Below are 18913 nucleotides of genomic sequence, written 5' to 3'. Positions count from 1 at the left end.
AACTCCTTCCAAAATTCCCCACAAATAAATTCTCACACAGGACCTGCCTCCTCAAACCTGCAGAGACATCCCAACAGTGAGAAATGAGAGCTCTGGGCAGTATCTCCCCATTGGAATTCTGCTCCTGCAAAGCAGTTTTGTTTATCCCCAAATGCCCAGGCTGCTCCTGATGGGAGGAACAGACACCGTGGCTGAGAAGGTGATCCAGCCCTGTCCCATCATGCCAGACAAAGCCCCAGATATCCTGCCTGAAATTCCCTGCAGCCTCCGTGTGCACACAGCAAAGGGAAAAGGGGGGAAATCAGTCAGAGAGCGCGTTGGCTCTCAGCTGGTCAGGTACAAAGTGTTGGCTTCTCCAAATCACCTCATCAGTGCTGTGGGCACAGAATTTCTCCTGCACCCGAAGCAGATGCAGCCCTGTTGTTTAACAATGCCAGTTGTCCTGACTTCCCAAAGCATTTCAGCCACCCCAGAGAGGTTCATTCCATTAAAAACCTCTCATCCAGGGCTGTTATTCCCTCTGGACCCCAGGGCCTGGATTTCCCCCACATTCCACCCCAAAGGAAGTGTTTAACCCTGGAGCCTGGAGGTCTTTGCCCTTAGAAATGAGCTTGGCAAAGACATCCCAGCATGGGGAGGGCTGGAGGGCAGCTGCTTGGATGGGGAGGGGAAGGCACTTTCTGGATGCCCACAGGTTCCTCTCTCCCATGGGACTGATTGAAGAAGCCTTGGGGTGAGGTTTCATGGTGGCACTGCCCAGCCAGGTGTCCCTTTTGTCCCATCCTTGCCCCCCAGCCCTGGGCACAGCCACAGCCTTGTGGGCACCATTCCCTCCTTAAAATCCTTCCTTGGGATTGGCTGCAGGGCTGAAGGGCTCTGTCAGCAAGCCAGGCTCAGCCCCTGCCATTCGCTCCAGAAAATGTGGAAATTGCACATCAGGGGGAAATGGGGAACACGGCTAAGCCCTGATTCCCACAAAGCCTTGGTTTCCCATCAGGAATCCCACTGGAGATGATGCAGAGGCAGAAATGCTCAGGGATGAGGTGACTGATGGCTCTGCAGAGGGATTGGGTAAAGCCAGGGAGCACTGGGCAAAGAGAACCTGTTCCTTGAATGACACTTCCATGATCTTTTTCCTTGCTTTTTCTTTGGGAAAAAGCTGCAAAGACATTGTACTCCAACCCCAGAGGAAAAGCAACCAGAGCTCTTCAAGGGCTCAGAAATCCAGGGAAGTGCTGAGTAAAGAGGTGGCAAAGCCCATAGCTCTTGTTTTCCAAGGCCACGGAGCACTTGTGGAACTCAGTCAGAGCTTTGCTGCCTGAAGGAGCCCCCGGGGGCTGTCCCTGCCCACCCAGGGCTCCCACCTGGAGCCTCTGCTCCCTTTTCCCTGTCCCACCAGAGCCAGGGAGACACCAGGGCCATGTCCCTGTAGAAGCTGATCCCAGGAACCCTGCTGCCCTAAATCCAGGCACAATCCTGCCTCCCGGCCTCATTCCAGGCATTTGCAGAGGTGGGAGTGTCACTAAAAGCAGTGGGTTAAACTGTGAGTGGAATTTTCAGGAAGGCTCCAGACTTCTCTGCTCTCCATCCAAGAGCTCAGCTCACAAACTTGATTTTCCCACCAGGATTTTTGCTTCTTGAGCAGCTCCTGAGGGGCTGGAATTCTGGAAGGCACCAATGGCTCTGTGGGATGGGATGGGGCTCCCTCCTCTCCCTCCCAGGCTGGGATGAGCCTCCCAAGGAGCAGTGAAGACACTAAAACATCCCTGGCTCCTAGTCCTGCCCCTCCTGGTGCCAGTTACTCCTTCCAGGTACATCACAAACCATGGGGGCTTCACCAGCACCAAACTCCTGCTTTGACAACCAAATCCTGGAATCCAGAGCAGAATTTTCAGGGTTATTCCTGTCCCATGCCAGGAGGTCAGGAACAAGTTTTTTAAAGCCTTTTAAAATACTCTTCCAAATCTCCACCCAATTCAGTCTGGACAGGGCTGAAGGGTTGTAAAAGAAGGCAGAAAATCTCATTTCCAGGTTTGGCTCTTTTGCTTCATTAAACTTGGGAACAGCCAAAGTTTCTTAGCAGGCCAGGGTTGTGGCATGGTCAGTGAAAGGAGCTGGAATCCCACAGGAAGCCACACATTTGATCCATTGGCAGCAAACGTGCAGCTCTGTGTTTTGGGGGATTTTTGATCCTGCCATAACAGCCTGGACTGCTTTTCCTGGAAGCTCCAGTGCTGTTTAAAGTCTCACTGCAGGGCAGCCAAAAAGCAGCTCCCAGTGCTGGATCTGTCTCCTTCCAGTGCCTGGGACCAGCAGGACCAAACCACCCCTGGGCAGCATCTGGGGCAAAACTTTCTCTGGCACAACACAGAGTGCTCATCCCTGAATTCCGCAGAAATCCCAGTGGGACCTGCCCTGCCCAGCACATTCCCTCTGTGTGGAACAACCGCTGCCACAGCCAAGGGACACAGGACAGGGACACACTTCTGGGAGCAGCCGGGTGGCTTCAAGGTTCCCTGCTCAAAAGATTCCTGGAGAAAAATGCTTTTCTCTTCCAGAAGTGAATCCCAGACTCCCAAAGGTGCTGCATGAGTCTCAGGATACTTTGCTGTGTCCAGCTGCATCCATCCACAGGAACACAGGGCTTGGCTGGACACAATTCCCTCTCCCAACGTGGGATGTTCTTCCACAGCCCCCAGCATGATGGACCTCAACACCCTTTCCAGAATCATTCCCACTCAGTAGAACATCCTGTGCTCCTCAACAACTCCTCTCTGGAAGCTGCTGAGAGCTGGCTGAAGTTGCAATTCAAGCAAGGCTGACTTACCTGCCAGAATATGCTGTCTATTGTGTTCCCCAGGAAGCCGTCCCTGCCCTCCGACGACACCAGCTTAGGTCCCAGAATGGTCATAAATTCATCAAAATCCACCTGGCCATCCCCTGGAATGGGAGGAAAAGATCAGAGACTCAGAAATCAGACAGAAGGCTGGGTTGGAAGGGACTTTCAGAGGCCATATAGTGCAATACCCTGATGTGAAAAGGGTCTCCTTCGCTCCAAGCCCTGTCCAGCCTGGCCTTGGACACTGCCAGGGATCCAGAGGCAGCCACAGCTGCTCTGGAAATCTGTGCCAGGGTCTCCCCACCCTCATTATTATCAATTAATTACCCCTTAGAGCCCAACATGCCCCTCTGGATCTGCTGCACATCAGGGCCCCCCCACGCCCTGGGAAACCTCCACAGCAACTTCCCAGTGCCCACGGATCCAAATCCTTTGCTGTACCAGGGAATGACCCCTGTTGTGTCCCAGATGCCCCCAAAGACAGAATCAGGCTGTGCACTGAGCGGAACAGGTCATTTCTCAGTCCCCCAGAGTGCAGAGGCAGCTCCCAAAAGGCCACTTTGGTAGGGGACAGGAGCCAGCGGCACAGCCAGGGCTCTCCCTCTCAGGTTCTGCACAAGCTTTACAGGGCCAGCCCCAGGCTCCAGAGGGAGGGGAGGGCAGGCAGAGCAAGAGCAGATCCAGCAGGTATCTCAGCCCAGCTTCCCAGCAGCATCTGTGTATGCCTGGCATGCAGAGCAGGCAGTGCAGGCACAGCCTCAGTGCCACCAGCAGGGACAGGTGACAGGTCCTGCCACTAATGAGTGGCTGATGCAGTGCTGAGTGCAGCTCCTGCTCTGAACAAGGCATGGGACTGTTTGGATGGAGTTTTGTACCAAATGTCACTTTCCCTCCACAAAAAAAGGGATACTCATGCCTGCTGAAGGATCTTTAAAATCCCTGTCTGTCTGAGCAGTTCAATGCCCAGATCTCCTGAGAATGCTTAACCTAATCTTGTGGAAAATCTCCTTCATTGATCAGGCCATGGACATCTCCTCCTCCGTGTTATTGAACTGATGGGGTGGGTAAATCAGACCTGCTTCCAGCACCGGCAGGATCTGGGGTTGTGTTTTACTCCCATTCAACGGGAAGTGACCGCATCCAGCCCTCCCTGGAGCTGCTGCTGTTCAGTCCCCAGGTGTGAGAAGTGTCTCAGACTGTGAGACTCCAGCAGATCAATGCCAGGGCCGTGATAGGAACACCGGTGGTGCCTGCGGCAGCGCCGGTGCCAGCCGTGCCACTGCTGCTACCTGTGCTTCTTATCACATCTGTGCTTCTTATCAATCACATCTGTGCCTCTTACACACCCCGTGTGCATGAGCCGAGCAGCCGTGTGGCTGATGGCAATCTCCGTGTCCTTATCTCGGCAAGAACGCCGTGGGAAAGCCGAGCCCAAAACTAAAACCAGCACAACCCAGGCCCAAAACCAGCACTGCCCGAGCCCAAAACCAGCACTGCCCGAGCCCAAAACCAGCACAACTCGAGCCCAAAACCATCACAACTCGGGCCCAAAACCAGCACAACCCGGGCCCAAAATCAGCACAACCCGGGCCCAAAACCAGCATAGCCCAAGCCCAAAACCAGCGCTGCCCGAGCACTCCCTGGGCCGAATTGTGATCTCCAGGCTCCAGGAGATCTGGGATTTCTGGGGGAATATCCTGGGGTGAGGCTCTGAAAGGGAATTCTGTAAAATGGGAGGGATCCGCTCATGGTCCCGCTGCTAAAACCGCTCTCAGCTCCGGGGCTCTGCAGGACCGAGCTCATTTCTGGGCCAGCCTATTGAGGGAAGGGGTGGGCAGCCCATCACCTGGAGAGCCATCTCGTGAAACATTTATGGGCTGTGGCGTTCTCCCGGCTGCCCCTCGGGGGAGCATCCCGCGGGTGGATCGGTCCCGGCTCGCCGGATCGCTCGGGAAGGGAACGCAAGGTGACAGCGGCTCCGGGTGATGTACACCGCGGCATTGCGCTCGATGGCACCGCCAGCAGCGAATCCATGCGCTGGGATGCAAATCGGGATGCTTTGGGATGCTAATTTCTTTAAATTAGCCAGATTAGCAAGAAAACAATTTGCATTTTAAAGAGGTGCTGGTACCTGCCCCCGCATACATTGGCCTGTGCCCGTGTGACTCCGAGCACGGAGGTTTTCAGCTCGGGCTCTCCCCAGTGTCACTCCACCCTCAGAGGACAGCCAGGACTCGGTCCTACATGTGATTCCAGAGAAAAGGACTGCTGGGCTCTGACTTTGTACAAGACTTTGGGCAGCCCCTCGCTCGTGACTTCCCTGTGCCTCTGCTAGGGATCATCACTAACTTCACAGGCTTTAATTTTCAGCTTAATGAGAGCATTTCCCACAGCCTCCAAAGAAAGATGCCATTGAAAATTGCTTTATCCCCTTATTGACTGCCTTTTCAATTAAAACTCTAAACTAGCAAGGCAACTAGACCCCACTTTTGCCTGGTAGAAATATCCCTTTAACATTCATGTGAAGTTGCAGAAAACAAACCTTCCCTGCCATCAGCACCTCAGGAGACTGCAGCATCATTTCATCAACAGAGAGAAATCACGGGTTTGTCTGAAAATTCCTTTTGACAGCCACGAGAGAAATGTTATAAAAACCAACACCAAAACCTGCACGGGGCTGCTCTGCACAGCCCGGGCATCACCAAAGCCCATTTTTCACATCCCATCCCGGGAGCACAGTGTGGAATTTGGGTTTGGCACAAGCACGAGCCGCCCAGCTCGCCTCCTGCTCCTCCCCACAGCCACGCACCAGCGCTGGGAGCTGCTGGGGGATCGAGCCCTGGCATCAAATCCAACCCTCCCATCCCTGTGCTGCAGATGTGCTGTTCTCCCCAGGGTCCTTGGGATTCTGAGCCACGTGTGGATTATCCACAAATTAATTCAGGGGTTAAGGATGGGGAGAAAGGAGAAGGCCGGGAGCTCGTGTGCTGTCTGTTCTCCCTCACCTTCCTCGCTCCTCTCCAGGAGCCATCCCAAAATCCGTGACCCAGCCAGGCTCACGGGACCCCAGTCCCCCTGTGAGATGGGTGCTGGTCACATCCTCCCCTCCGCTGCCTCCAGGCTCCCGCTGAGGCCTGAGCACAGCTCATCCCGCAGGATGAGAACCCCTGGGAAGGCCGGAGGGGCACAGGCAGGGACAGCTGAGGCCAGGTGGAGCAGGATGTGCTCCCTGGCCCAGAACAGCCCCGGGACAGCTCCCTCCCCTCCCTGCTCCCAGGCACAGATGCAGATTTATAAACCCCGGTCGGGTTGGGGTCCCTGAAGGAAATGGTTCCACGGGGACCGGGCAGTGATGGGTTAATGGCTGCGCCTGAGGATTTCAGAGCTCTTTTCCAGTTTAAAGATTCCATGATTCCAAGGCACTCATACATTCCCAGAGCTTATTTACAAACTGGGAGGGCAGGGAAACCTAGGGACAGGGTGGGGTGGGACAGGGAAACCTTGGGAATAGGGGTGAGGGGTCTGTTGGGACATGGAAACCTTGGGAATGGGGGTGAGGGGTCTGTTGGGACATGGAAACCTTGGGAATGGTGGTGAGGGTTCTACTGGGACATGGAAACCTTGGGAATGGGGGTGAGGGGCTGCTGGGCCAGGGCAGCCTGGCAGGTGGCAAAGGGGGTGAGGACAGAGGGGTTCAGGCAGGATTCCACCCCATCCCTGAGTTCCCTGAGCCAAGGGATGGGTCACTGCCTGTCTGGGTGATCTTAGCAGAACACCAGAGCTGAGCTTAAGCACTGGTTTAAACCCACCTAAAGCACTCCTTGATCCCCTCCTAGCAGTGCCCTCACATTTTCCTCCCCCGTAAAACTCTGTGTTAATGCTGGCATTAATGTCACCGAGTCACCCGGGGGCACCAGCGCTGTGGCTGAGCCTCGTGACTCAAGCAATGACTCAGAACCTCTCTGGCCACCTCAGCAGAACCAAATCAGATCAGCTCATCGTCCCCAGGCCCTCAGCTGGGTGAGAAGAGCTCCAGGTGCCCACAGACCTTTGGTCCCTGCAGGACTCAGCCCTGGCAGGATCCAGGGAAGTGTGACAATAACAAGGAATGGCAGTGGTGGGAGCCTGGCTCGTTGTCCCATCATGGGAAGAGGATGCTGAAGGCACCAAGCAACACCTCTGGGTTCTCTGGGAACCTTTGCAGTGCTACAGGCCTCATGTGGCCAGCAGGGACTTGCCAAAGCTCCCCCTCACTGCTCATTCATGGGGTGCAGAGAGTCCTTGGGGATAATTCCAGCTTGGGGTTAATTCCAGCATCAACATTTGCCATGTATGAGCTCAGTTTGGCCACTGAGAGCTCCAGAGAGCTCCAGCAGGGAATCCTGGGATCCCATGGCACATCCAGCACCCTTGTGCCAAGTGTGAGGATGGCAGGGTTGGAGCTGGATCATCTCTAAGGTCCCAAACCCCTGTGGCTCTTTGATTCCAAGGGCACCAAGGATGATGGAGGAGCAGCAAAGAGCAGCGTGGAGCTGGGAATCCAAGAGTTTTTCCAGACCTTGCAGCCCAGTGAGATTTGCTTTGGACCTGAGTGACTCAAGGAAGGGGTGTCTGCACCTCTGCAAAATGCCCATTGGGCCTCCTAAATAAACCTGTGGGGTCACAAAATCATGGAATCATTGAGGCTGGAACTGACCCCCAGGATCATCAAGTCCAACCTTCACCCAGCACTGACCCCTGTCCCCAAGAGCCACATCCACATGTTTTTTGAACATTTTCAGGGATGTCTGACCAGCCTTCCAGTGAAGAAATTTCCCCAATGTCCACCCTGACCTCGCCTGGCCCAGCCTGAGGCCGTTCCCTCTCCTCCTGTCCCTGTTCCCTGGGAGCAGAGCCCGACCCCCCTGGCTGTCCCCTCCTGGCAGGAGTTGTGCAGAGGAAATGGGACACAGGAAAAAGAAAATCATTAATGACTGAACATCTGGAGGGGACTGGAAAAGCACCACTGCCCTGAAGGGAGCAGACTTTGGGTTGGACACCATCTCAGGGGAGATGAAAGAGCCTCCAGCCCTTTGGAAAGGGGATTTACTCCCTAAGCCACTTCTCTTCAACACCAATTCTCCTCCAGGTTCCGATCCCACTCCCCAGCACCGAGAGGTTCCAGGTGCCACCAGCTCCTGCTGGTTCTGCACTGGTTTATAAGAGCTGAGCACAGGGAATTCCCACCCTCTCCCTAAGCTTTGAGCTCAAAGGATTTCATCTTCCCTCAGCCCTTCACTACGGGGAGCAGGGGAAATTGGATCTGCTGGGATGTGCAGCAGGAATCAGAGAGCCAGAGCTGTGCAGTCACCAGCAGCCCCAGACATCCCCAGCTGCACCCAAACCACCCCCTGACCCCATCCCACCTCCCCCTGGTCCTGATCCCACAGGATCCACCCTCAGATGTCTGCCTGGGCTGGAAATGCCAGGCAGGGAGAGCAGGGCTCCAAATCCCCTCATCCCAGGTAGTGGCAGCAGCTCCTGGGAACTCCTGCCCGAGCTTTGAGGGAACAAGAGAATGCTCGGAGGGGCAGGGGGTGACCCCATCCCGCCCCCATTCCCATGGGACAGCCCCACCCTCAGCCCTCAGGAGAGACCCCTGTCTCTCCAAAAGTCTCCTGTCTGAGCCACTGCCTTGCAGGGTGGAATTAAATCTTCATTGGGCTGAAGAAAGGCAGAGCTGGAGAGGGGAAGTAGAGGGGGAAAACATTCCTGGAAATGAGAGGGAAAAGGGAAATGAGAGGGGGGGAAAGGAAAATGAGAGGGGGGAAAATGAAAATGAGAGAGGGGAAAATGAAAATGAGGGGGGGGGAGGAAAATGAGAGGGGGGAAAGGAAAATGAGAGGGGGGAAAATGAAAATGAGAGGGGGGGAAAGGAAAATGAGAGGAGGGAAAAGGAAGATGAGAGGGGAAAAACGTTCCTGAATTGCATCACCTCCACTCCCAGGCAGAACGGACTTAGCCCGGGTTTTCAGAGCCTTGTGCATCGGATTGGCTGGATAATGCGCCCTGATTGCTCCCTAAAGGAGCCTTTCCCTGGCCATTCTCAGGATAATCAGGTCCCTGGAAGTTCCCCGCGTGGCCCCGAGCGAGGCGCGCCCGGGATGAGGATGAGGATGTGCGCTGGGAGCTGATGAGCACCGCACTCCTCCTGCCGAGCGTGACCTCCAGCGAGCAGCGAGGTGAGATATTTAAAGTTAATGAGCTGGGTTTGCAGCTCGGGGCCCGGAGCACACAAGTGCTGTTTATTTTTATTCTCCAGCAGCTCCCTGCGGTGCCCGGCCGGCCCGGGCTGTGTCATTGCCGTGCCCGGCTCAGCCGGGCAGGGCTGGGGAGGTCTGGGCGAGGCTGGGATGAGGCACAGCATGAGCAGGAACAGCTCCAGCCTCAGGAGATTGCCCAGACAAGGCTTTCAGTTTCAAAGATTGGCAGGTCAAAGCCTCCTCAGCAGCCTGACCCCTTGCCCAGCACGAGGCAGAGAATTTCTCCCTAATTACAGCTCAATCCAGAACTACAACGGGAACAGGGAATGTCTGCCCCAAAACTTTGGCCTTGGAAAACAGTTTTAATTATAGACAGCTCCAGTGACTTCTGGGAGGAGAGAAACAACTGCCCCCACCACCAGGAAGGACGTGGGTCTGTAGGAGAAGAGCACAGAGCTGCTCCAAGGTCTGGGACACCTCTGCAGCCAGGCTGGGAGAGCTGGGGGTGCTCACCTGGAGAGGAGAAGGCTCCAGGGAGAGCTCAGAGCCCTTCCCAGAGCCTGAAGGGGCTGCAGGAGAGCTGAGAGGGACTGGGGACAAGGGGTGGAGGTACAGGACACAGGGAATGGCTCCCACTGCCAAAGGGCAGGGATGGATGGGATATTGAGAATCAGGAATTGTTCCCTGGCAGGGTGGGCAGGCCCTGGCACAGGGTGCCCAGAGCAGCTGTGGCTGCCCCTGGATCCCTGGCAGTGCCCAAGGCCAGGCTGGACAGGGCTTGGAGCAGCCTGGGACAGTGGGAGGTGTCCCTGCCATGGCAGGAGTGGCACTGGATGGGCTGCAAGGTCCCTTCCAACCCATCCCAGGATCCTGCCCATGGAATGAGAGGAGCTCTAAGATCCCTTCCCACCCAAACCATTCCAGGATTCCATGAAAACTTCACTGGATCTGAGGAAAGGATCAAACATCTCCACTGGAGCCCCTGTGTCCCTTAAGTCCCTCCACTCCTGCAGTTTTCAGAGCAGTTGTGTGGATCTGGTTCTATGACAACCCCACGGAAAAGATCCATGGATTGTAGGGACCATCCCTGGAGGAGGGGTTTCCATGGGGGCTGGAAGGCTCCAGCCGAGCCCAGAAGGGGGAGCAGGGGGGGGCTTGTCCATCCCACCGAGCAGAGGAGCTGGAGAGTTCCTCACTCTGGCACCCCTTGGCTTGTCCTGCAAGGGGAGGGAACACCTTCCCGTTAAAAATAAATCTGTGAACTCCCCGTGTCCCCAGGAGACAGGGAATCTGTGGGGGCCTGTTCCTGCTCCAGCACAAGCACTCAAACCAGGAGGAAAAGTCCAAGGAAAACAGAGCTGCAGTAAGGAATAAATGCCCATCAGACACCTGCCAGCTCCATAGCAGCCCCAGGGAGCTGCAGGATGCCCAGGGACCAGCCCTGTCACCAAATGTCCCCAGGGGAGGGCCCTGCAGGGGCTGCTGAGGGGGGTGTGAGTCCCCAGAGCCGCCAGCCCTCTCTGAAATCCCCTCCCTGGGCACCCAAAGCCATTTGGCAGGTCTGTACAGACTCAGGTCCATCCCCAGCTGTGAGCAGCTGGTCCCTCAAGAGCAGTGGGATCCCCCCAGACTCCCCAGGATTCCATCAGCTCTGCCCCCTGCCCTGGGACAGGCAGAGAGCTCTGGGTGCACCTTGGGCAGCAGCAGCAGCTCATTACAGCAGGACTCCGGGTGCCCCCTGGGGCACACACACCCTGGGAAGCCAAAATGATCCCAGGGCGCCGCATTTCAGCAAGAAATAAAATTCAGCAGGGATGCAAAGAAAGCTCAGGGCACGAGGTGCACCCCAGCCCAAGCACAGGTGGGTTCCAGAGCGGGCACTGCACTTCAGGGCTTCCTTTTGTGCTGGGCTGCACATCAGCAAAGGCAGGGTGGGATTTTATTGGGTATAATTTGATATAATTTGGTGTAATTTGATGAACCTCTTGCTGCTCCTGAGCTGCAGATCTGACAGGCTGCAGCAGCAGCTGTAATTACTCCTCATTTCTGCAGTGAGGACACAGAATAGGATGAAATGTGATAATCCTCATTGTCCAAACGACAGCAGACATGGAGAGAGTGGCTCCCATAAATCCAGACAAGTCTCATCAAATCCACCCCACTGCCCGAAATTCCCAGCTCAGCAACACATTTTAAAGGACAGCCAGGCTAGAATGGGGCTGGATCATTTCTCACACTGAAAAATCACTTTGAGATCAAAAGACAAACCCAAAATCCATCATAACCCATTGCCCCTGGATCCCTGGAAGTGCCCAAGGCCAGGCTGGATGGGGCTTGGAGCAACCTGGGGTAGTGAAATGTGTCCATGCTCATGGCACGGGGTGGAGTGAGATGATTTTTAAGATTATTTCCAACCCAAACCTGGGATTCTGGGATTCTCTGACTCCTATGAACTCTGATTTTAACCCAGGAATGGTTCCTGGTCCCCCTCCAGCAGCCTGGGCTGTTTTATACTGAAACACATTTTATATTGAGATATAAAATGAAATATTTTATCCATCTCCTTTCATGCTGAAACACAAGGAAACGTCCACGACAGTAAAAAACCTCAGGAAAATCCAAAGAAGAAAAGTGGGAGAGACAAAAGAAGGAGAGAAAATGTTTCCAGCTTGGGAATGTGACCATTGTCCCTCACAGGGCAGCTCAAGCTGAGCTTGTGGACAGAAGCCAACATTTCATTGATCAAAGGTTGGACAGGATGATCTTGGAAGTCTTTTCCAACCTTAATGATCCTGGGATTTGTCCAACCTTAAAGATCCTGTGATCCTGGGATTTGTCCATGCCTAAGAACAAGGGATTTGTCTTCTGTCTGCCCCAGGGGAAAGCTGGACAGCTCATTTTTGAAGGAGAGATTTGCTCTGTCTCCAGATGTCCCAGCCCATGTCCTTTGACCAATCCCATCCCTGTCCCCAGCTCTGGTGGCTCTTCCCTCACCAGGAGCCAGGGCAGGCCAACCAAAGCAATGTCCCTGGGGAACTGTGGGCAGCAGGACAGCAGCCTGGAGGGACACGGTGACCTTGACACCACACAGCCATGGCACTGTCACTTTGTCCTTTCCAAAGAGAATCTGGGACATTCTGGGATGCACCACCTGTAGTGGCAGGATTGGAGAGGTGACATCCTGAGAAGCAATGAAAAACTGGAATCTCAGTTTGAAGTTCTGGAAGAGTTCTGGAATTACTGAGTTTGGAAAAGACCTCCAAGGTCATCAGGTCCAACCTTGGTCCAAGTGGCCCCATGGCCACCAAACCACAGCACCAATGCCACTTCTGCCTGGGTTTGAACATCCAGGTTGTTCTGGAAACAACCAGGAAAAGTTTAGGTTGGATATTGGGAAAATGTCTTCGTGGAAAGGCTGGTCAGGCACTGACACAGCCCAGGGCAGGGGCGGAGTCCCCACCCCACCCCTGGAGGGGATTAACAGCCCTGTGGATGTGGCACTTGGGGACATGGCGCAGTGGTGGCCTTGGCAGTGCTGGGGTTGGTTGGACTCGATGACCTCAGAGATCTTTTCCAACCTCAGTAATTCCACGACTCTTACAGAATTTGAAGCTGAGATTCCCCCATTTTTCATTGTTCCCAAGGATGTCACCATCCCAGAATGTCCCAGAGGTACCAGGCAGGTCCCTGGTGAAACCAGCTCGACTTTTGCTTCATCAAAACACTCCCTATTCTCATCCCAATAAATAATTTGACATCCAGGGGTGGATTTTCCTCCTTCTTGTGGTAGCCTGGAGTTATTTTTCCTGCCGCTCCTCTAATTAGTGCACCAAGTGCTCATTTTATTCCTCAGATAAAAATCCCAGCGAAACAATTTGTGACACTTAAGTCACACATTCATCTCTTTTATGGCAAATCCTGCTTGAAGAGGAGGAATCCCAGATCAGGCCACACATTCCATGTGCCATTTCCCAGCATTTTTATCAGCATCGCTGCCAATTGGAAGAATTTACAAATAATTCAATTTTCCAGCACAGAAATGTATAAACTATTTCCCTTTCTCTATGCTGGCAGAAGATTCCAGGTCATTCCCCAGATTGCAGAGAGAAGCCTGGGCCTCTCTCAAAGTTTGTATCCATTAAATGAGGAATCATGGCTGAAAATTAGGGGAATCCATAGGATAAAGGTCAGATTTGACCTCTGGGAGCATTTCCAGACCAAGGAGAGCCCCCAGAGGGGTGCCCAGGTCAACCTGGTCCAACTTCAGTGGGAACAGCCCCACACTTCCAAACAAAGCTTTGGGATAATGGGAATCCTGGAACCCCTAGCCCTCACCTCCCTTCCTAAAGAGAAACATTTTTGCCCAGCAAATCCCTTTTTCTTCCTGTCCTGTTCTGGCACTTCCCATCCCAGCAGTGCCACAATATCCTGGAGTTCACAGAAGGAGGGTTCTGAGGATTTCTTAGGATTTCTCTGAAGACCTTGAAATGTTCCAAGGAGATCCCGATTTTTCTCCATAACTGAGGGAGTTTTATGGTGATTGTATGATCTTCCCTGTGGCAGCTGCATTTCTTCACCTGGGTGAAGCACACTGTCCTGGATTACAGGATACAGCTGGGGCTGTGTGTTCTGTTGCCATGTGTCAGAGCTGGGGCAGTTCTCTGCTGTTCACTGGGCACTTTTCTTTATCTCTCCCACAACCAATCCTCCCTCCAGGAGATCTCTTCTCTTCATGGCCACTGAGTGTCCCTGCACGGCTGAGAAAATTCCAGCATCCCATGGGGAGAGGCTCTGCCCAGGGGAGCAGCCAAGCATTCCTACCTGGATCCAATCTGCCCTTGGAACAGCACAGCAGCCTTTGCCCACTGCATTCCCAGAGGAGCAGCTTTCTTCCCCACTGCATTCCCAGAGGGAGCCCAGGCCCATCCACAGCAGCCCTGGAGCTTCAGAGGAAAACTCCAGCCTTGTCCAGGATCCTGCTCCAGCAGAAGCACAGCTGGCACTGCAGGAGGGCTGAGCCCCCATGGAATGGCACTGCTGCCACCACCCTGACCCACAGCCTGCAGGGCCTGCTCTCACTCTGGCAGTGGTTTGGGGTTTTTTGGGTTTTTTTTGTGCTATTGCTTTTGTATTTTTAATTTTCCTAATAAAGAACTGTTATTCCTATTCCCATATCTTTGCCTGAGAGCCCCTGAATTTCAAAATTATAATAATTCAGAGGGAGGGGGTTTACATTTTCCATTTCAGGGGAGACTCATACCTTCCTTAGCAGACACCTGTCTGTTCAGACCAAGACACCTGGCAGAATCCTGGAACCATGGAATACCTGGAGTTGGGAGGGACCCACAGGGATCAGAGAATCCAAATCCTGCCCTGCACAGACACCCCAACCACCCTACCCCGGGCCTGGCAGTGCTGTCCAAGTGCTCAGCCAAGCTTTGGAAGAACTGCTGGAGGAGGGATTTGTAGGCATCCAGGGGATCCCCAGCCCTGCTGCTCTCCTGCCTCCAGGGAGGAGTGGCAGGAACGGGATATTCCCAGGAAATCAGGGCATGCAGAGGGGGGTGAGGGCAGAGCCACTCCCTGCACTCCTGGGCACCCTGGCAGTGCCAGGCTGGTGGCTGGTGACACATCCCTCTGCTGGCCTGTCCCCTCTGCAGGAAGGCTGGTGACATGTCCTTGTGCAGGGAGGTGCTGGCAGCCCTCAGCAGCCTTGGTGGCATCAGAGGTGACACCTGTGAAGGGCTCCTGGCCCAAATCCCAGCGGTGCTAGGGCTGGTTTTGCTCAAGCTCCAGCAGTGTTCTCTCCCTAACCCCATTTTTCCTCCAATAGTGATGAATTATGGAGCATCCATTCCTTCCTGCTCCGATGGGAGCTCTGAGAGTGTCCCTGAGCAGCTGCACCCTGTGGCCCTGGAGGCAGCTCTCCTATGCCATTCCCTGTGCCACTCCCTGTGTCTGCTCCTGTGCCACTCCCTGAGCCTGTCCCTGTGACACTCCCTGTGACACTCCCTGTGACACTCCCTGTTCCTGCTCCTGAGCCATTCCCTGTGCCACTCCCTGAGCCTGTCCCTGTGCCACTCCCTGTGCCACTCCCTGTGCCTGTCCCTGGCTCGGTGGCAGGAGGTGACACCAGGTGTGAAGTTCTCTGGTCAGGTCCCTTTATGCTCAGTCCCAGCACAGGCTGTGGGTGCTCCTCTGAGACCCCCCTGCCCAGCCTGGCAGTCCTGCTCTCTCCATCCCCATCCCTACAGAAATCAGGGAAAACCCCAGCCCAGGCCCGGCCCAGGCCAGGCCAGCTCAGTCCCAGCCCCAGCCCAGCTCAACTCAGCTCCAGCCCAGCCCCTGGCTCTCCTGGTTTTTGCTGGCTCTCAGTGAAGTCGGCTGTGGCAGACGCAGCCCCTCTGCCACGCTGGAATCTGCTGATGAAAACTGGATGTTGGGGCTGCCCAGGCTGGCCCAGCTTAAATCCCAAGCCCTGCCAATTTTCTTACCTCATTTGCAGGCCCTGGCAGCAGTTTTGATGGGAAGGAAGGAATGGATGTCTGGCTGCTCCACTTGCCAGCACATCATAACTCACAGCACGGGGCAGAGGTGTCCAGAGGATTTCACCTCCCCCCAGCTCTCCTGACCACTGGAGACTCCTCCAAGAGTGTGACCTTTCATCCACCCGAGCTTCCAACTCATCTAATGCCAAGCAAGAACCTGGAAAACCTCAGCAGCCCTCTCCAGGAGTATATGGGAAGGTGGTCAGGCTGTTCCTGGGAGCACTGGGCACAGCCAGCATTCCTACCCTGCTCCTGAATGCTGCCCTTTCCCAGAGGGAGAGGAAGGAGGAGGCTGCTGCTGGTTCTCACTCCACAGTTCAAGTTAAATCCCAGGAAAAAGTGAAGGATCCATTGGAGAAAAAGTAGCCATAATAATATAAATTCAAGCTGTACAGCACTAATTCAATTTGCAGGCAAGGTAAATATTTCACAGAACATTCCCCTCTTTGCTCAGTGCCTCAGGAATTTCCCATTCCCTGATTTTTTTAAATCCGTGGCCCACTTGACCTTTCCCTGGCACAGCCCCCAAAGCCCTGCTGCAACACTGCACCAGTACAACCAGTTTGGAGCTGGAGGATCAGCTGCCATCCCTGCAGAAAGCACACCGAGCTCCCTGGAAAGCCTCAGCAGGAATTTACCACTTCCATCATTCCAGGTTTAACTCCCCTCTCCACCTCGGGTCCGTCCACAGCACCAGTCTGCACAGAACAGTGCCAAAGTCTGCCAGAGCCAGGGAAGGACTGGAGATGAATCAGAACTGGGAGCCAAGTCCCAGCACTCTTTTTCCAAAAAAGCTCAGAATTTCGGGAAGAGACCCCAGGAGTTGGCAGCACACTAAGCCTGGCTTTGCCAAACCTAAGCCCGAGTCCCTCTCTGCCGGGAAAGGGCAGCACAGCAGGGCAAGGGGCAAACAACAACTTTTGGATAGAACACTTTGAAAAGTGCTGGTTCCTTTTCCCCCCTTTTCCTTAGGGAATGAGCTCATTCCCATAGCGGATCTCCTGTCCCTGCCAGGCTTCGCAGCCCCTTCTCTGCGGGACACCCTCAGCAGGGTGACAGCCCTGGTGACAATTGTCCTGTGCCTCCCAGGGCCATCGGGAGTGCCCAGCGGAGCAGGGGAGTGTCACTGCCACATCTCCCCGGGCGCTGCTCCCCAGTGTCCCCAAGGACTGCGATCGCCCCAGCCCTGCTCTGGCAGGATTCCAGGGTTTCCACCCTGCCACAGCGCCGGGACACGGCTGCCTCTGCACCCCAGCTCCTGCAGCAGGGAGGGCTCCCCTCTGCCCTGCCAAGGGCATTTTGAAGGAATTGCTCGTTGTGCTCAGCTCTGCAGCAGCTGAAATTCCTCCCTGGCTCCAGCATCCTGATCCTGCATTTCCCTCTCCACGCTAATGGGGGTTCTGTTGCTTTTATTCCCTCAGTAATTGTTTGATGAGCTCTCCCAGCAGGACTTGGCTCGGGATGATTCCACCCCTCAAAACTTCTCCTCGCAGAGCAATCAGCACCTCGTTAGAGCAGCTCCCAGCACAGCAGCTCCGGCCTCGGGGGAGCAGCTGGGACTGGGTGGGAATCCTGCTCCTCTCCCGGGAATGTCATCGGCCAAGGGCTGCCCAGGAATGCAGAGGGAAAGGTTCGAAGAGCCTGACAAAGATTATCTGTGCAGGGTGGGATTTTTGGGGTGTCTGGGCCGGTCCAGGAGCTGGGATGGATGATCCTGGGGGTCCCTTCTAACTCAGGATATTTCATGATGGTGTTGGCATCAAAGGAATTGCTTCCATCACCTTCAGCCTGGCTTAGCTTCTGACATCTGACTTTGGTTTGTTTTTCACCTGTGGAATGTCCCACTCCAGGCTGGGACAGCCCCTCACCACTCTGTGAGGGGAGACTCAGTTCCCCCTGAGGGACAGCTCTGATCTCTGCTCGGTGGGACAGGGACAGGACCCAGGGAATGGCTGGAGCTGGGCCCTTCCCCCAGAGGGTGCTGGGCACTGCCCAGGCTCCCCAGGGAATGGGCATGGCCCCGAGGCTGCCAGAGCTCCAGGAGCTCCAGGGATGCCCGGGATGGGATTGTTGGGATTTGTGAACTTTGCGAGAGCTGCTCTGTGCTCACCCAGCTGTGTCCCACAAGGGATGACCCATCCCCCTTCCATGGACTGCCTGATCCCCAGGATTACCCACAGCAGGTTCACATCTCACCTTGCCCTTTCCTTTTGTGTGGGGAAAGCAAAGCTCCCCAGCTCCCCTCCATCCTTCCCTTGGTGAGCAGGAATTGCTGGATGGGGATCCAAGGGTGCCAAGCACTGGGAAAGCCCCGAGAATCCCCCAGGAGAGAGCAGACCCCGGTGAGCACTCACCATCCATGTCCAGGCGCTGCATGATGATGGCCAGCTCCACCTCACTGGGCATGTAGCCCAGGGAGCGCATGGCCATGCCCAGCTCCTGCTTGGAGATGAAGCCATTCCCGTCCCGGTCCAGCACTCGGAAAGCCTCCCGGATCTCTGCCGAAGGAAGGGAGAAAGAAGGAGCTGTTATGGTGGGGGGCTCCGTGGATGGTGAGCACAGAAGCAGCAGCTGTTGCCTTTCTCAGTGTTTGTTGTGAATATTTGATCACCCTGGGCAGGATGATCAGGATATGTTAATGCACACCCATAAACGTCCGTGCAGTCCCACAGTTCCAGTGAACACAGGATATCCTGGGGTCAGAGACACAGAACTGGAAAAGCCCTCAAAGACTGAGTCCAGCCACTTAACCCAGCATTGCCAAGGCCACCACTGAGCCATGTCCCCAGCTGCCACATCCCCAGGGCTGTTAACCCCTCCGGGAACTCCACCCTGTGCCACCCTTTCAGTGAAGAAATAATTCCCAATATCCAACCTGAACCTCTGCTGGCACGACCTGAAGCTGTTTCCTCTCGTCCTCTTGCTGTCACCCTGTGTGATTTCCTTCTCTAGATCCTTCTCACAGCTTTTCTCTAATTTATAACATTTTTAAAGCACTAAACAGCATCAGATCAATAAAAATACTGATGGAACATAAGGAACCACTTCCATCAATCGTCCTTAGCCTGGCTCAGCTCCTGATATCTGACTTTGGTTTGCTTTTTAACTTCAAACTGCTCCAGCCCATGGCAGCTCCTCTCCACTTGTGTGAGGGGAGACACTGAGGGGCAGCTCTGATCTCTGCTCTGTGGGACAGGGACAGGAACAGCTGGAGCTGGACCAGGGCAGGGTCAGGTTGGATTTTAGGGAAGGGCTCTTCCTCCAGCGGGTGCTGGGCACTGCCC

General features: G+C 54.8%; 1 protein-coding gene across 2 annotated transcripts in view; it reads right to left on the bottom strand.

The window, feature by feature from the left end:
- CALN1 (calneuron 1) overlaps window positions 1–18913 on the bottom strand; it is a 147748-nt gene that overhangs the window by 48577 nt on the left and 80258 nt on the right. For both annotated transcript variants that reach the window (XM_053995674.1, XM_053995675.1), the window contains 2 exons: window positions 17984–18127; window positions 2828–2940 (listed from right to left, as the gene is read on the bottom strand). In XM_053995674.1, coding sequence (XP_053851649.1) covers window positions 2828–2940; window positions 17984–18127 — 257 coding nt within the window. The remainder of the gene's footprint in view (window positions 1–2827; window positions 2941–17983; window positions 18128–18913) is intronic.

This window comes from Vidua macroura, chromosome 20 (assembly GCF_024509145.1).
Source record: "Vidua macroura isolate BioBank_ID:100142 chromosome 20, ASM2450914v1, whole genome shotgun sequence".
NCBI classification, from domain to species: domain Eukaryota; kingdom Metazoa; phylum Chordata; class Aves; order Passeriformes; family Viduidae; genus Vidua; species Vidua macroura.
Note: the sequence above shows the minus strand (reverse complement) of the source record. Positions and strands in the feature narration are given on the sequence as shown.